This window comes from Sinohyriopsis cumingii, chromosome 8, assembly GCF_028554795.1.
Source record: "Sinohyriopsis cumingii isolate HCF-2022 chromosome 8, ASM2855479v2, whole genome shotgun sequence".
Lineage (NCBI taxonomy): Eukaryota > Metazoa > Mollusca > Bivalvia > Unionida > Unionidae > Sinohyriopsis > Sinohyriopsis cumingii.
In genome coordinates, this window is record NC_142968.1 from 27,309,705 (window position 1) to 27,329,583 (window position 19,879).

At 33.6% G+C, this 19,879-nt stretch overlaps 1 protein-coding gene across 2 annotated transcripts in view; it reads right to left on the reverse strand.

Moving 5' to 3' along the window:
* The window catches only part of LOC149793186 (uncharacterized), a 105,645-nt gene that overhangs the window by 63,333 nt on the left and 22,433 nt on the right, over window positions 1-19,879 (reverse strand). Inside the window, exons 5-8 of one of the 2 annotated variants that reach the window (XM_089967139.1) lie at window positions 15,261-15,311; window positions 12,387-12,437; window positions 11,040-11,090; window positions 9,514-9,564 (exon numbers count right to left, since the gene is read on the reverse strand). In XM_089967139.1, the coding sequence (XP_089823265.1) occupies window positions 9,514-9,564; window positions 11,040-11,090; window positions 12,387-12,437; window positions 15,261-15,311 (204 nt within the window). The remainder of the gene's footprint in view (window positions 1-9,513; window positions 9,565-11,039; window positions 11,091-12,386; window positions 12,438-15,260; window positions 15,312-19,879) is intronic. The other variant, XM_089967140.1, reaches the window with a different exon arrangement.

Sequence of the window (19,879 nt, forward strand, 5' to 3'; positions counted from 1 at the left end):
ATGGACTCTTATGCAACAATCAGACAAGTTTTACAATATATCTGTAAATAAAGACTGGCTGATATGCCATTCCACTTCTAAAATTTATTGTTAAGGACACATGTCAATAGTTAGTATCTCCAATATAAATATCACTGAATGCAACTGACATGTATGCTGAAATCTCATGCCTGATTTATCCAGCTTCCTGATGATCTTACTGCCTGTGATGTAAAATTTTATATTTCACTGACCAATCAAAAAATGAAAATGTATATGTAAGAAGCTAGCCATTGCATGCATGTCAAGTGCTCCCTGAGCTTTGACAAAAACAGCATTTATTTGCCAGCATTGAGAGAAGTGCATACTGAAGCTATATTTCAGATCCGAAGAGGGTGGGATAAAATGGTCTGAAAATAAAAAACTTTAACATAGATATTAATCTGGGGAATTGATGGCATACACACAGACATGCACATGGATGTAAAAGTGATCACTATGTGGAGTTTATGCCAAGATGGGCTTGGCAAATAAATTACAATCTTACAGTTGTGTGGAAAAGAGAATTAAAAAAACTCAGGCCTATCAACACATATAATTATGTGAAATATTTAGATACAATGATATGGAAGGCGGAAACATTCTCAAAGACATGCCAGAGTGAAGATATTTACAATTTTTCACACTATACATGTTCATAGCTTAAATACTAAAAATGAAGTTTAAAAGTCTCCAATCACCTATCAACTTGGAATCCAAAACTCTGTAATATACTTAGTCTTTTCCATGCTTTTGTAGTTATTGCTTGCCTGACAGTATAGTACATACTTGAGGCATACAAGCCCTGATATGCTGTTGATTGAAGTGCACCATTGTATAACAGCTTCCAAGTTGTGAAGAATGGAAATTTTAAAATCAATTCAATAATCTACTAATAATTAAAATATTTTTCATCATTTATAAATTAACCTATGAAAGCCAGATCAATTGATCAACTGACTTACAACAAGGTATTTTAAATATTGCAGTTGGAAATGGGCAATTACATGTAGGTTACTGACTAAAACATAGCAATACAAATGTTTAGAGACATACTTGTAAACACTTTACCAACACAACTCAGATGAGAAACATATTTTATAAGAGATATTAGTGTTTGTGTCCCCTTTTTGTTAAAAGGTCCAACATTTCCGTTTCCATGCTTAAGATAAATATGAAGGTTGGAGGGAATTGTAACATTTCTGATAAAAGTTAATGATAATACAGTAAAATAATGCCTTCCTTGAGTGGCCTAATATTAATCTGCTCAGGACCCCAACCTTACTTAAATACCTAGATTTCAAAGGGCATCTTCTATATCATTTATGCAAATGTGAATACTAGTCTATTAACTTGGATCATGTCAAGAAGCAGTGTAGAAGGCAGGTATGTGAAAGTGTTCTGTTCATGTGTGTGTGTAATTTGGATTTTTTAATATAGCTTTAACAATTTTTCATTCAAATCACTATGATGTCTGCATTGTAGCAGTTTTATAGTGATATCTAGCACTGGAGCATTATGCTGCAGACATGCAGCATGATGTCCCACCCAATCAAATTATCATGACACCAGGCCAACCATTCCTAACACTAACTCTTAATGCTGAGCGCCTAGTGAGGCAGCTGTTAGTACCATTTTTATAAGTCATTGGTATGACTCAGCCAGGGTTTGAACCTGGAACCTCTTGCATATGAAGTGGATGCTCTAACCATTAGGCCATTGGAGCGGTCATGAAGTGTTGTCCACAGGATTACGGAAGCATTTATTAAGAGCTATTACATTATTACATAATATATGGTCCAAATTAAGAATTTACACATTATGCAGCCATGCAGATATGGTCACTTTAGAACTCAGGAACATTATTTTTGTATCAGAATCAGATTATGTATATTAGAACAATCAAGTATATATCATAAGTACTTACTGAGCAACATCAAAATGATGAATACAAAATTCTGTAATTTTGGGCATTAGTATGCTATTGCACTGAAATTTCGCTTTATCATTACATATGCCATAATATTATAGGATTTAATGTCCAAATCTTATAAAGCAATTCAGAGGGAATTTAATGCAGACTCACAAGGTTAAGGACTGAGCCAAGATATGCAACTAAAGCTGTTGATTTGGTATTGCTCAGCAACACACATAAGTTATTTAGTTCCAGGGCAAATGGAGTAAAGCACCTTGCCCAAGGAGGAAAAATAAGGATGTGAAGGTATGCATCCTGAAGGTTGATGGAGAATGCCCAGCTGCCTGGCCTTTAGGAATTCCTGACTGAGTCTACGGTAGTCATTTTGAAGGATTCCTCCTGAAGAAACTTGAATAAGGCAGAAAGATGGATAATCAGCTTAAGCATTCTGCCTTTTTGGATACTAGGATAATCTGACTGGTCATTAAACACATCTCTAACATACCTCTTCTATCAACTACACCAGATCTGACTGGTGGAACAGTATGTGGGTTCTTGATGAATGAGGATATTTTTTTTAACTAAAACCAGTAACCTCCATTGAAAAAGTCACAGCCATCATGTTATGCTTGAACAAACCTTTACAATGATGGTTAATCAGGCACTAATGTGAACTGATAGAAGAGGGTTTGGTTTTATACAGTTTAAAACCATTCTTCAGCACAAAAGGCTATAAATGGCAGTCATTATATCTGGTGGTGAAAGAATCTAAGAAGTCCCTGGAAAGAACCACACACCACAGGAAACTACTCACAAACTTTTTCACATACTGATATTAGTCATGCCAAGACTTGAACTCATGTGGACAGAAGTGAGAATTTCTGAATGGTTTATAAAGGTATCAATGTAGATGATGATGTCACTGATTATGTCTTGACTAGATTTTATCATGTTTATTAAAAGGATTTGGAAATGAATCGTTTAGACACATTGTTAACTTTTCTGTTGTCAATGCACATGCAGAAAGTATTATCTGGTTTAGGAACAAGAATATATGGTGAACTTCAGTTACTTTTACTTGGTTCTATAAAGTCATTCTTAAGTAAATACCGAACTTCCTTTTTCAAACACTCCTGCTAGTGAGGATTTATCTTGTAAGGATGATGTTGTTTGTAAAGGTGCAGAATCTGTGATCTCAACATTATGACAGATTTTACTTGCTCATGTTTGAAACAAGTACTCATATTCACATAATAGTTGTTTTAGTTCAATCTTTTCTTGTGGTTGAACATGTGAAAGTTTCTGGTCCAGATTCTTTAATATGTCTGAATTCCAAAGATTGGTTAAACCAAAGTTACCAAAGTGACCATAAAATGAAGTGTCATGGGCTAGACTAAGAATGTCCTGTCAATATGGCTTCAGAGTGACAACTTGATAGCTCACTGACCACTCATCACCAGCAGATGCCTGAAGCTTCACTAATTGCCCTCTTAATCGAAACAGGATCTTGTTCCTGTTTGATAAAGAGAGACACTCTTTCATCATCTTGATTGGAATAGAGACAATAAGAATTCTTTAACTGAATTCTTTTCATTTCCTATCAAAACCAGAGACATACTAATCAAAACCAAAGCACATTAATCCAAAATCTTCTATCTCCCCAAATACGGAACCAAACTATTCTTCATCACTTGTATTATTAAAGATACTTTTGCTTCGTAAAGATCATACTGTCTGGCAAGCTCAAACAACTCATCTTTTCTCATACATTCTAACCCTCGCTGGGTAGGATTTAAGATGTAATTGTGAATCTTGTTGGTTTCACTAAAGACTTCTCAAATATATGAAATTAAATTCTTTTACCAAGGACAATGAAGATTCTGCAATTTAAGTTTTAAAGGCCATCTGAAATATCTCTGAAATGTTTAAAAGAAAATCAGATCCGAGATGAACCCCAAAATCTAAGTCTTAAACTATGTAACATCAAGTGAAACCAACAATTTAAGTAAAATTCAACAAATAATTTATTTCCCCAGAATACAAAGTATAAATTCAAAAGACACTTACAGTATTGTGAATTAAATTTAGATTATTCCTAAATGTCCTGCTGCAAGTCAAAAAGACAATAATCACAAAGTAATGTGTTAATCCAAATGTCAATGAGCACTATGTAATGCTAATGAATAATTTGAATAAACAATTCATCTGCAATTATATTGAACACAACTGCAACTCTGATAATAAATTCCCAAACACTGATATGAAACAGGAAAGAATAATTGTTTACCAAATCCATTTATATACAAATACCCAACAGACCTACATTACTGAAAATCCCCAGATGCAAGTCATTTCTTATGGAAAATTCAATAAAATTGTAAACAAGTTCACTTCAAGAACAATCTAGCAAAAGCATCACAAATGTCAGGCAGGCAAAAACTCTATTTTTGCAATCTTTGATCATGCATAAAAAATAAGCATACAATACTGATATAATTAACTATATCTGTCAAACGTTTTGATAGTATTATTTGTGTGAAACAAATTTCGAGTTAAGAATACAGAAGCAGATTAAGGTGAACTGCATGAGTGCATGCTTTATTCTGTCACTCTGTACAGTGTGCAGATAGACATTCACCTACTCGTACATTTATGACAAGAAGTAAAAAGTGACCATTCATGGTCAAGTAAAAAAGGCAAATACAATCTTCCCCATACAAACTGAGCACCTCTTCAAGTTATTCTCCCACTCTAATATATTTCAGTTTGCACCAACTGTAATGCCCCTGAAATTACAACAAGAATGTCATCAAGTCAACTATTTGTTGATATTTTTGTCAATAAACTGTTAACAGTCCTTCATTCAAACACCAAAAATTACAATATCTATTGCAAGACTGTGGGCCAGATTGTTGTAAAAAAATATTTGAAGAATTCAACAGTAATATGCAAAGTCTGAGAGCCTCGGTGACTAAAGTTTGTGCAGAGCTTGAAAAGAAGGATAAAAGAATTCAGTTACTCAAGAACCAGTTTATTCATGTATAAGGTGTCCCCAAATCCAAACTACACCCTAACCCTAAAAAAAACTGAGGAAAATGGAAGATAATGGAGAGAAAGCAAATGATAGTGAGAAGAAATGAGCAAGCAAAAGAACAAATATAGACTTATTTGTGCTTCATGTCTGCATTAAGGCTATGGATATAAATCATACAATTAATGACATTAATAGGAGTCACCAAACAGGGCCATCAAATTGTATAAAAAAACAACAAATATTAGTCAAGTTTATGAATTACCATAATCAGCTGGAAATGTTGAAATTTCATTGCAAACTAAAACACTTGAATGCCCATTTAAAATATTTTTAAATAAGCAGTGAAAACAAACAGGAGCTGAGATTGCCATTAAACAAGTTTTCTGAAGAAAGAGATGGGAAAGTCAAAGATATCTAGATGTGGTATGAATTAATTTATGTCCAATAGAAGGATAAACCAAATCACAACTTGAACAACTATATTGGATTTGATGGATGAATTCAACCTTAAAATTAGAATTAGCACACAAACTACAACAACACCACTAATGACCCAGCAACCTGCTTGACTGGTAATTAATGCTAATACACTAACCCAAGGTCTGTGATCTTGCCAAAGGATCACTAAACCCATGCCACCATTAATCCACTAAAGCACTGATAATTTCTGCCAGTCACTATTGTAACAGTTCACAAGTGACTTGTTGGATATATCAAATAAAATGTGTGAGATACCATTCCCTAGCATGGTTTATTGATCTGTTGTGGTAAATGAAAACCTACCAACATACTGCACCTGATGAGCTACAATAAAGGCACAGAGTGGAGATAGTCGGGTTTTATTCCATGAATCTAGTAAATTATGGTGATTGTTGTCAAAACAGTCTTCAAGTATATGGAACTAGCCTGGTGTACCGGCCCAAAACACAGATTTCAACATGGACAATCAGAAAAATGTGACAGTTGGAAAGGCATACAAGTTTTGCGTGGTACAACAACCAAAATATCAGAAACTTGATGATGGCAGAAGTGCAATCATAAATATGATCAAATGAGGACAGAAAAAAAATTATTAGAAATGCCAGGATAATGCATATGAATAGCTTATGTATGACCACAGAAAGGCTGTGATGTGCAACTTATACACTTAATAAAAAACACAAAGTTGTGCTGGGGTACTTCATTTGCTGCTGGTTGTAAAAGCTTTTATAAATCATCCCGAATATCACAATGATGATGATGTTCCTTAACTCACCAGACATTAAGGATTAAAACACCAAGAGATGCCATCAAGCTATGGCATGCGGCTGATCCAAGAAACAGAGACTGATGGAAATGAATCAGATACATAAAATGAATATGAACTTTAACTCTCAATGAGTCTTGTTATTGTTTTGAGCTGAGGGATAATATATGTGGAATTAGAAACTGAACTGGCTTTCATTTGATTTTAGCAGGATCAGTGAAATTTAGACAGCATTAAAAGAAATGTATTATGGTGATCCCGTTGGTCAGTGAAAACTAATCCTATTTTCAAGTCCCACTTATGGCCCGGAAAAGAAATATGACATTTAATTAACAATTACAGTAACCAAAAATGAAAGGATATTATAATTCTGTTGTGCATATATTTATGCATATTTATTTCTTCCAGAATATGGTAAATATTTAGAAGCAGAAAAAGATGATATGCAATTATTAATGCTCATCACTGTAAGCACATGAATGCTGTAAAATAAGGCCATTATTAATTTTCTTAAATCACCAAAAAAAGCAAATATTGCATCCATGGTATCAATTTAGGAACAATCAAAATATACTGGTCACATTTAGCTTTTGTTTTGTTCATGCAGCAAGTAAACTTCACATGATTCCATTCTGTGTTAATGGATATGCAGTAAATGAAAATTTATAGAATTTCTGAGCTATAGGCCGATCATCTACAGATAAATACTGATAAACATATGCCCTGAATCCCCTTGTTGCAACACACTGTATGCTCCAACATCATTTTCTATTATGTTCAAAAAGTTTATAGCACAATGTCAAATGAAACATCAACAAAAATGAACACAGAATCCCAAGTCTAGAATTTATTCTCCAGTAAATAAAACCAAATCTATTTTCCGCATGTGTACTATTCTGGATCATACATGAACTACTCAAGTTTGCTCAAGTAATATTTTTTTTCTTCTTCAAACTGCAAGGTAATTTCATGGCAATGTGGATTTCTTGATATAATATTACATCAAGAATTACTATTGGTCATGATATAGTTTTTTATATAAGTATGTAAATTTTGGGTGGATAGATAAAAATATCATTCTTTTAAATCTAAAATCTTGTCAAAAAACTGCCAAGTTCATAGACCAAAGTTCAGCCAGACCTATGGGTAAAAACGCTATATTTCTGTGATGGTTTTATGGCTTAAAACTTTGTTGTTCATTTCCAGAATTTCTAAAATGCATCCATATTTTATTGCACTTATGAATCTATGAGTCAGTAAGAACTAGGACTTAGAAGCTGGGTATTGCTTGTTTGCTATTTTGTTAACTATTTAAAGAGATAATGTTCAGTCAAAATTCTTGCTTGCACACAGACTGCATAGAATTGTATTTTGTGTGCTGATATGTTGTCAAATACCAACCATCAATCCTACAGTAAATCCTACAACAACTCTTGGCCATACACAACTCCCTCAATAACTCACGTCCTGATAACTTGTGACCCCACTTTTAGTCGTGGATCCCATTTTTTTATACTAGAAAGTACCAAAAATGTGGCCCCTAATTGTTGAACATGAAGAAAATCTCTATCAAAATTGGTAGCTGAAATCTTGATACATCATTCACTTTATCATCGAAAATGGTTGATACGATCAGGAAATTTGAATCAACATTATGAAATTATCAACTTTTAATAAGAAAGCATGTAGTTTGTTTCTTTCCAAACAATATTCTTGGTAAACTAGAGTATGCAAGGAAATTCTGATTAATGAAACTGTCACTAATGTCTGCTTGAGGCAGCTCTTTAATAAATAAATACCAATGAAACACGTTTGTTTTTTTTTATGAAATGAAATGCGTCTTTTAGTCATAATTTTAAGATTGGTTTAAGTGTAAAGATCATAAATACAATGTGCCCTGTTGTATTCAAACATGAAATATGTCACTGTACTGTAGCAGCAATGTCCACAGGTGTTTCTGTGAGAACCTAATTAAGTGCTGACAGTGTTTTGATACCTAATTTGTGTAAGTATTTGTTGCATTAATGCACTGAATTAAAAGCTGACCTCTTGTATTACCATGTTAATTATGTCTTTTATTATCAAATAAAGGTGGTGGACTATTGAAAAGTTAAAAGGTATGCAAATCCAACCAGAGTCAAAGCTAGCGGCCCCAGTCTAGTGTCAGGTCAACTCATTCAAGCAATCAAACACTGTTACAATTTTTTGGGAGAAAATAACATAATTAAACTACCTTAAATTGGCATACTCATTCACAAATGTGATCAACAACAGCATGACAACTAAGTAAAATGAACACTTGATAACATAAAATTCTGTTTCACAGATACGTTTTATTAATGAAAAGATATTTTCAGAATTTGTAGTTAATTTGTATTTTCTGAATTGGCACTTGGAGATTTCCTCACTGATGAGAAGGAGTTTCACTATTGCTTGCAAAGAAATCATGGCATAAATATTTTGTTACAGAATAATATAAAATAATGACTTTACCTATGACGGCTGTTTCATGAACTAAGTGTTCCATTTGTTTAATAAAAGGAATCTTGTTTGATTGTGAATTTGAATCAATAACTAGTCGGGTTCCCTGCCTAGTATGTTCCTGGAGTAACATACCACAAGAGTAGAGAGCAGAGCAAGGAATATAAGGATCAGGGAACCAGACTACTCGACAACAACATAAAGCAGTCATGTAATACAAAATGTTTTTGCGTACACATGAAGACTGTTGAAACCAGCTGGAATAATTTTAACAATCACTGATCGGTTGGACATATTGAAAATAAAGGTAATTTTTACATAAAAACGAATAACTTCTTTAGAGAAAGTGCTTTATTGACAATTATTCCCAATGTGATTTTAAAACAAGTATTTGGCCATTAAACATTCAGTTCACTCCCCTCTCACAGTTTTCTCAATGTCTAGCAAGGATGGTATCATTTCATACTGTTATGGAGGTCCCTCTGTAACTTGTGCCGTCACTTATAGTGTGGTCTGCTTTTTAATCAAGTTGTGCGCAAGTTATTGAGAGAAGTGTATATTTAGCATCCCATGAAGTTTTTGATTTTAGTAAATGTTCAATATGAAATCTTCTATGGACAGAGTGCACCATCCTGGTAGGAAATAATCAAAATATTTTTTAAACATATTTCCTAATGAACAGCAGTTTCAATGACGAAGGAAACTGATATAAGACAAACTGTTGTGAAAGAAAAAATTCAGCAATAATACTGTTCACCATTTACATAAAATATAAGCAAATCAGATAATGTACATGAGTTTTATTTATGATAAAAGTACCTTCCGTATCATCCTTCTGTCTCTGGGCTGTGGTGGTGTCATGCTTGATTCCTGAAAGAAACAAAGCGAATACCCTATGGACTCTTTTCTTTATTCACAAATCATAAATACAATGTGCCCTGTTGTATTCAAACATGAAATATGTCACTCTACTGTAGCAGCAATGTCACAGGTGTTTCTGTGAGAACCTAATTAAGTGCTGACAGTATTTTGATACCTAATTTGTGTAAGTATTTGTTGCATTGTTGCACTAAATTAAGAGCTGACCTCTTGTATTACCATGTTAATTTTGTATTTTCTTATCAAATAAAGATGGTGGACTAGGTGAAAAGTAAAAGGTATGCAAATCCAACCAGAGTCAAAGCTAGCGGCCCCAGTCTAGTGTCAGGTCAACTCATTTCAAGCAATCAATCAATCACTGTTATAATTTTTTGGGAGAAAATAACATAATTAAACAACCTTAAATTGGCATCTCATTCACAAATGTGATCAACGACAGCATGACAACTAAGCGAAATGAACACATGATTTACATAAAATTCTGTTTCACAGATACGTTTTATTAATGAAAAGCTAGTTTCAGACTTTGTAGCTAAAATGTATTTCCTGAATTGGCACTTGGAGATTTCCTCACTTATGAGAAGGAGTTACACTATTGCTTGCAAAGAAATCATGGCATAAACATTTTGTTACAGAATAATATAAAAAATTTACTTTCAACTATGACAGCTGTTTCATGAAATTAGTGTTCCGTTTTTTTAAATAAAAGGAACCTTGTTTGATCGTGAATTTGAAAAAATAAGTAGCCTGGTTCCCTGCTTAGTATGCTCCTTGCATAACATTCCACAAGGGTAGAGAGCAAAGCAAGGCATATAAAGGTCAGGGAACCAGACTACTCAACAACAACATAAAGCAGTCATGTAATACAAAATGTTTTCACGTACAAATGAAGGCTGTTGAAACCAGTTGGAATAATTTTGACAGTCTCTCATCAGTTGTACATCTTGAAAATAAAGGTAATTTTTACATAAAAATGAATAACTTATTTAGAGAAAGTGCTTTATTGACAATTATTCCCAATGTGATTTTAAAACAAGTATTTGGCCATTAAACATTCAGTTCACTTGACCGCTCAGTTTTCTCAATGTCTAGCAAGGATGGTATCACTTCATACTTTTATGGAGGTCCCTCTGTAACTTGTGCCCTCGCTTATAGTGTGGTCTGCTTTTTAATCAAGTTGTGCACAAGTTATCGAGAGAGGGGTGTATTTAGCATCCCATGAAGTTTTTGATTTTAGTAAATGTTCAATATGAAATCTTCTATGGACAGAGTGCACCATCCTGGTAGGAAATAATCAAAATATTTTTTAAACATAATTCCTAATGAACAGCAGTTTCAATGATGAAGGAATCTGACATAAGACAAACTGTTGTGAAAGAAAAAATTCAGCAATAATACTTTTCACCATTTACATAAATATAAGCAAATCAGATAATGCACATGAGTTTTATTTATGATAAAAGTACCTTCCGTATCATCCTTCTGTCTCTGGGCTGTGGTGGTGTCATGCTTGATTCCTGAAAGAAACAAAGCGAATACCCTATGGACTCTTTTCTTTATTCACAGATACATATTGCCTTTCTCTTAAAAGTGCTTCATGCTTATTACTGTAGACATATGTACTGAACAACTAACAATGATACATGTTTTCATAAACTAAATAAATAAAATGAGTAAAAAAATGGGCAGCTGAAAAATGGGAAAACAATATTCAATCCTTGGAGTATTAATATTATCATCATCATTATTATTATTATTATCATTATTATCGTTATTATTTTGCAAATTTTATTATAATTATTATTATTAATTTTGCTGTTTAGCTCTCCATTCTGTTAATGTAACAGATTTTAGAGAAAGCACTCTCTACCCATTCATTAAACGTCTGTCAATCAGCCAAGACCAAACAAGGTTGATTCCCCTGGTTGGTCCCTGAATAAGGCACCTTACCCTATGGTGTCTGGGGAAATTGGCTTTCAAGGGTTCAGATGCTGTTAAACACATATCAGCCAATTCAAAGCAGTATTTATTATCCCAGTAAGTTTTCTTCAACTATAATAGACGCTAAATAAGAAATGTTGGGTAAACGAATTTAGATCATTATTCCATCATATTAAACCATGGTTGTAAATATTCTTTAGTCACTTAACTGCATAACAAATTACTTCAATCATTAAGACTTCTGAAATTCAAGAAACTAAAGTGAGAAAGTTTGTCAGGAGCTTCCTGTGGGTCATTGATTACATGATAAACCACAAAATCAAACCAAAATAAACAAATTAATGTAAAAACAATGTTAAAAAGACAAGTGAAAATAGAACAACAAAAATACCTTATATTAACTATTTTCAATTTAGTGCTGACTGGTTCTTAAAAGAAACAAAGTTGATACTGCATTTACTTTTTACTTCCTGGTATGGTATGTAATATTCTCAGACCAATATGCTGCATGCTTCAAGTTGTAACCAAATGTATCCAATCATATGTGAACATTTCAAGTTTTGCTTAAAACATACTACCAATCTCAATTTACACCAGTGCAAACAATATTTCAAATCAATCATGATCCTTCTCACCAATTTATCTTTTCTTGATGCCAAAGGTTTTGATCTTATGTAAGGCAAAAATAAGTTAAATGTTTTTAAAGGAAAATACTTGAAATAGACTGACTGATAAAAGAAAATACATCATGCTGTGAAAATATTTAATTCAGTCTGTAGTTTTTTGCATCACTCACACAAACACACACTCTCTTTCAAGTTTGTTAATGCTGAATAGGAAAAGGTAACAAGCTTTATTTACATAAACAGTACCTTTTGTAACCTCTTTCCTTGAATCTGACATGGTTGTGGAATGACTAATCCCTAAAAAGAAAAGCAAATGATTCAAGGATGACTTTTGATCTTCAAAGATCCAAGCTGCTCATCTTATGCACATGTTTAGAACTGTAGTTATTATGTACTACTTTTTTCTTCATTAACTTTACACTGTCAGAATCATGCAGTATTCTATGACACTGACCGCCTTGATATTGCACTCATGTGCATGACACACGTGCCTATAAATTGTATAGTGTATTAAGAACTACTCTGTAAACAAACCACCTACACTCATGTAGTAGACTTTAGGTTTTAGTTCATCAGACTTGTTTGTGGATGAACTGAAGCAGCTGAACACTGCCCTCAACTCCAAATTGTTCATGTGAACTACAGATTTTTCCTGGGACCACGAACCCTGAAGAATCAGTCGCTACGGCTGCAGATGAAAACCCCATCCTGAATGTTACATGTCTGAAGAGATAGGAATGGGGTTCTGGGGTATGCATGAGGACTCTGGACTGGTCTACATTTCAACTCCAACATCATAGTGGAAATAAAGACATGGAGCAATCAGGGCATTTAGAAGGTCCCTGTGCAATTTCTAATTCAAAAGCATGACAAACTGGAGAGGACAAAAGTCCAGTCTACCTAAAGAAACCAGGTTCACTGTGGAGTCCTTATATCCCTACATAAAGAAAAAGATAAGCCAATAATGTGGTCCTTTTTCTCAGCACCTCCAAAATGGTCAACAACTTGTCTACTCTGTCCCAAGGGACAAAAACTAATCTTATTTGTGAGGAAATTCGTTCCGACACAGATGAAATCCTATGATGGAGTAAGCTCCGATATCTTTAGGTTTGGTAAAAGACCAAAACTGGTCAATACGGAACAAACAGTGAGATGGATCTAGTCTGAGGAACTCTAGCCAGACACTGTGGATCAACTAATCATCAAAATATATCAGGATTCGGTTACCCAATGACCTTAAGTGGACTATTCTCATGAACCTGGGTAAATGCTCTGGACACAGAGGCTATGCTGAATGGCACAGTGCAAAATGTGAAAACCTCCCCATCCAAGCAATATAAGAGGTACTTCCTGTGAGAAAGAAAAATAGGGATATGATGGTACATATTCTGGTCTCAAACTTGAAAGAATCTTCCTGAAGAAACCAATTTAGGGAGGAAAGATTGACAACTAGATTACCCCCCTTCTGTCCAAGAAAATCTGCAAGAGGAGGAAAATCTCAAAACAAAAGCTGGTATGCACCTTTTATGATAGGAAGGACATAACCATTATCCATTATACTGGACCAAGCTTTTGTAAAAAGGATAAGCCAGGCAACTATGGGAATAAATGGAAGAGGAACACTTGCAAATACTTTTAAACAGACAAGCTAAGTGATTTATATTCAACCTTATGTGTCATTTCAGGCAGATCCATTTGCTCTGGTGCTGAACTCATCTTGGTCACCATGTCCTTGGTTTTACATTGGATGAATACTTTTAAAACATTTTATAACCAATTTCAAGTTTATGCTTAAATCTGGAAGGCATGAAGTTGTTCTGTTCAAAACAGAAGAAACAGTGTAATATCCCCTTGCGAGGAAAATCTTACCTAAAACAAATCAAAGTATGGGAGCAGAGAAGACTAACAACCAAATCCATTAGATTGAACTTCCTGCAGTTGCAAAACAACTGCCACAGACATTAATTTCTTCAACTGCAAAAGAAAAATTATTGACGATACCCACACCTCTTTTACACATTAACACAATAACTATGATTCATGCAGTTTGTAATCTGCACCTTTCCGAGTTTGTGCCGATCTGTGTTATCATGTCAGCATATACAGTCACTGATTACAAAAAATCAGCATAAAAGGATACATTCCAAACTTGCTCCAAGTGAATGATTTAAAATCATAGCCACTTTAGGACAAAGTTTATCTGTTGTTTTGTATATATTTAGACTGAATTTGGATACCAGTACTTCTGGTGTGTCACGCAGTGAATAAGCTACAGGTAGTTCTGACAGGTGGTTATTGTTTTACTCTGGGCACGAAAAAACAACAAGCACCAATTAGAACTGAATGTAACATATCCCATTATTTTGTTGCACTCATGAATCTATGGATCAGTAAGAACTAGGCCTAAGAAGTTGCAAAATTGCTTGTTTGTTATTTTTTAAAACTATTTAAAGTGATAATATTTAAGAAAAAATTATACAGGATGCTTATTACATTACTAATACCGGATACACAATAGCATTTTCAATGTCTATCAAACAGCCACGACCAAACCAGATTGAATGTCATTATTGGTCATTGGATCTTAGGCACCTAAACCCATGGTGTCTGTGGAAATTGTCTTTCAATAGCTCAGATGCTGTCAAACACATATCAACCAATTCTCAGCAGTACTTAGCATCTCAGTACATTTTTCTTCAACTATAATAGAAGTTAAATGAGAAATCTCGTGTTGTTGAATTTGTATCATTATTCCAGCATCATAATAAATCATGGTTGTATTGAAAATATTTAAAGTGGCTGCAGAAATAGTCTTTCCTTTTGAAATGCTGTTAAAAATCAATAAACAAATACTCTCCAGTATCCAGTACAGAATCTCAGTATGTTTTATTAACTCTGGTAAACATTAAATGAAAAATTTTTAAAGATGAATTTAGGTCATTATTCCATTGACCTGATAAGCTATGGTTACAACTATTCTTTTAGCACTTAATCTGAGTTAAAATTACTTCCAATCATGAAAATATCTGAAAACATATGAATTAATGTAACAAAGCTCCCAAACACACACAAAAGAAACTATAAGTGAAAAAAAAGGAACTAAATTTACAACAAAAGTACCTTCTGTAAACTTTTTCCATAGCTGTGTTGCGTTCATGGAATACATGGTTTCTGAAAAAAAAATGTTTGTATTGTATGGACTTATTATTTCATTGAATCGTATATAACATTTCTCAAATAAAAAGGCTGCATGCTTCAAACTGAGACCAAATGTATCATACAATCATGTGAACATTTCAAATTTTAATTGTGGGTATGTGAGAAAGCTTGCCAGTAGCTTCTCAAGGGTCGATGGTTCTTTCCGAGACTTCCCGGGTTCTTCCTCCACCATTAATACTGACCTCCATGTATAGCCTATCATGTGCTGAAAAATGGTGTTAAACCCTACAACAACAAAATCAAAATTTTAATTACAAATTACTTCCATTCCTGTATATTCTCCATTCAACCAATGTTTCAAGCCAATCAAATATGTTTTCTTTCTCATCAAATTCATCTTTTGTCCTGGATAAAAGATGGGACAAGGCCAAAATAAACAAAATACATGTATATGATTTTGTAGGGAAAACAATGAAATATAACTGCTGTTTATTAAAAGAGAACACTATGCTCTGAACATATATCATTGTATTATTTTGTATTGGAAACAACCACTTTCCCATCACACATTACAGAAAATCCACATTTCCACACTCTAAATTGTTGTGCCCACACTTTTGTCCGTCACAGACCAGATACTGTGGTCATCATGGATGTACACATCATGGCTTGTAGTGGATGGATTAAGTTTTGTTGCCCCCATTGGAAAGTAGCTGCAACATCATACCTATCAACTCTCATGCCGGGAGAAAAAGCTCCTGATTTTTAGGGTCGTTCCATGCCTACCTCCCAATTTCATATCTCCTGGCTTTTGCAGAGAACTCCTGATTATTAATTTATGTCTGCAGATTTTCATTTCTCCTAAAAAAATCCAACATCAATACATATATCTTATGCAGTCCACTGAAGCCATGTTCTTTGTCCCATGAATATTGTTGTGATGAAATAATTATTATCACACTACAATACAAAGATTTTTTCTTGAGTAAATATGTTAAGTTCAAACATTGTTCACGTAAGTTATGAATCTTTTTAACCCTACAACTAAAATCAGAAAATAAAACACAACAAAAAATAAATTACAACAATAAAATTGTCAGCAATTAGTTTCAATCCTAAGAATGATCACTGTGATTCTGTAGCATATCCATTTCCATCCCACAAAAGAAATTTACACAATGAACATGTGGCATTACAGTACCATATATACAAGCATTAAATTACCATCATTAAATTAAAATAAGGAACGAAGAAACACAGCTTATGTACCCTCAAAAATCTAATTCAAATAAATATGTTATTAGTAAACAATATTAAATGCCTTTCAAGTTGAGAATAAGGAAATAAGGTAGGATATAAAACGTGGGATAGCAGCCACACATACGGTAGCTTCATACTGCATATTTAGGTACTGCCAGTTAAATAAGGCATTGTTTATTTGCCAACCAATTGCTGGTGTTTACATAACACACACTGTAGAACAGGGTTTCTTATAATTATGTCACAAAATAATTGGAATGATAAGAATTACCTGTTAATTAGTCACACTGGCTATCTTGTTTACTCAAGACTAGCCTTTAGCTATTGTGCAGTCTGGCCATAGCTGACTAGAATATGCACAGAGGGCACATTCTGGGTTAAAATAAGGTTATGTCACGGGGAGAAACAGTGCATCCTTTGACAATTTCACGCGTAATGAACCCAGATCGGTTAATATTTAGTGAATAAAGGGATTAAAAATGCCACAAAACACCTCCCGACTTTAGTTCCCAATCTCCCTATTTTTGTATTCAATCTCCCTATTTGGCTTTTGAAAAGCTGACATGTATGCAAATATAATTATGCAATGGTGGACATCCACTGGGTCCCATGTGCTTACCCATCAGCTCAGCCTCATAAGACAGTGCAGCTTGCTTTTTTAATTTGCATACAGTGCCTTTTAATATTCAATGTCTTTTAATATAACACTTGCCAACTAAAATATATTGACAAACAGGCATTGCAAAAGATGAAAATACATTTCCAAGCAAAGGAATCCCATGCAAATATATAGGTGCTTAACAAAATATGAAAAGTTTGATGATAACAGTGATTTTCATAAATATGGCTGAGAGATAGCTAGTGAGAGTTTGATTCAGCTTTAAGCAAAACGAAAAGAAACCAGAGATATTGGTGGGTTCATATGTAATGAAAGAAAGCAATGAAGCAATATGTAATGTGACTGTGTGGACTTTGTTCACTTAATAAAATAAAAACTACAAGAAATACTGTAATGATTCTTTTTTCTTGTCTTAGTCATTTCCCCAGTCAGTTTTAAATTCTTGTTTAACATGTTCGAACACAATGAAATATAGATACTGTAGTGTCATCCAGAACACAACATTGGCTAGCATGGGTACATGGAAAAGCCTGCAAGTGGCTTCTCGTGGGTCGGTGGTTCTTCCCTGGGTTTTCCCTGGTTCTTCCTCCACCAGTTATACTGGCCGCCATGAATAGCCTATCTTGTGCTGAAAAATGGCATTAAACCCTAGAACAACAACAACAAAACACAACATCATGTCTAGCCTCTGCATATTACTTCTGCACCAAAAATATATATGTCCTTGTGACACATTTTCTCAGGACCAGACAAGTGTTTACATTTAACATATCATTACTGTTTGTATACGAATCTTGACTAAGTACATGATGCTGTTTTCTTTTGCCAACAGTTAAAACAGATATTATTAAGATTGCTGGTTTAGTCATCTTGAAAGTTTAATATTTCAAAATAAGCAAGTGAATGTGATGAAAAAGCATAATCACCCTAATATTTTCAGTAGGAGACACACTTTTATCATTTTTAGTTCATGCAGATACAACTTGTGCTGGTACTGATTACATTCTGCCAGTCCACATGACACCTACTGCAAACAAGTTTTCTGACATGTGAAGTAAATATTGTTTTATTAAGTTTAGTTACAAACTTGTCACAATTTAACCAGATAATTCTTTTTAAGGAGTTGGTATGAATTCAAATAAAACATTTTGTTCCAAAGAACATGAATTAATTGTGTACTTTGGCTTATCAACTAATCCAACAATGTGAAGCTAATGAAATTATTGCCATAATCATTCAAGCACCACCGAATCTTTGAGAATCAAAGCTAAGTTTGGTTTTACATGAACAAACTGTGGACTGCTAAACAATAACTAAAAGTAATGATAATCCAAGGTTAGATGCCACTGCAGAGTTATACACAGTAAAGCCAGTTAGTACGTGCTGGTGGGAAAAATGTGTTTTGCATACTGCAGTTGAAGTTAATTTCTCCTGGACATCCATCATATCTTTTAAAACTGAATAGAAATACCCACTATTATGCAAACTTATTTGTGAAATGAGTATCTGCTGTAGATATTAATTTATTCACTCATGTTTTGTATGCTGGCTTAGTTGTAGCCTATTTAAGCAGAATTTCTTCTTTTTTATAGTTTCTTTAATCCTGTTTAACTTGTACAGTATTATGCATTACCTGGAACAGGTCATATCTATTAATAATGCTTTCCAAGAACATTTAGGATATCAGCAAATATAATTAAAAGCACCAAGCTGTTGTTACCATCCTTAAGACCGTAATATGAAAATAAAATGTTGAAAATATCATGTATATTGGTCAAATACTTTTCAAGATATGACCTTTCAAAGTTTTTGAGGGACTTTGGAATCCCCAATGAAAATGCAATTACCATCAACTTTGGATGAGCAAAAAAATAATCTGAAGCTATACAACAGTGGCTTTTACTGCAAAGCTAGACAAGTTCCTTGTTATTCAAGAAATGCAAGCACTACAATCATACACAAAAAATCCTTTTTATTAGATTCACTTTAAAACAGTAAAACTATAGAGGGTGGCCTTGCTGGAAAAGCCAGAAACTGAGCTTTTCCATTACTCTGCAACCTTGTTATAATAAGACTGTGACATTTAAATGCAAGTTCAAGTATGTTCCTGTGAAAAAAAACTTCTGAAAACAAAGCCCAATTTTTTTCTGGGCCAATGGGTATGAAAATATTGCCGTACCAGATCAAAGAAATCTGGAAAAAGGGCACAAATTTGAATGTATGAAAAAAGATGCAAAAATGACAGGTTTCAAAAGGTCACAACTTTTTATTTATTAATATTAATGGATTTTAACAATTCTTATACCAAAATGCAGGGTATTATATGAAGACTTCATGCAATATACGAAGAGTGTCAACATTAATGTGAAAGTAGGTTTTACAGCAGAAGCAATATCTGAAAAAAGGCAAACATGACAAAAACAACAATTTTCAAAAGTTTACAAATTCATCAATTAGTAACTGATTTTGATAGCTTTTGCACTAAAATGGAGCATAATAGAACCGTAATGTATACATAAGTAATAAAGCAAATATAATCATGACAAAGCAAAGATAGCTTACAATGCAAAAAACATTGACAAAATATCAAAATCTTTCACTACAACTAATGTTTTGAAGATAATGTACACTTCAAACAGTAGAAACAATTGTAAATGCCATAAAAGACTGCTTTGTTTAAAATAATTAGAAAAGTAACAGC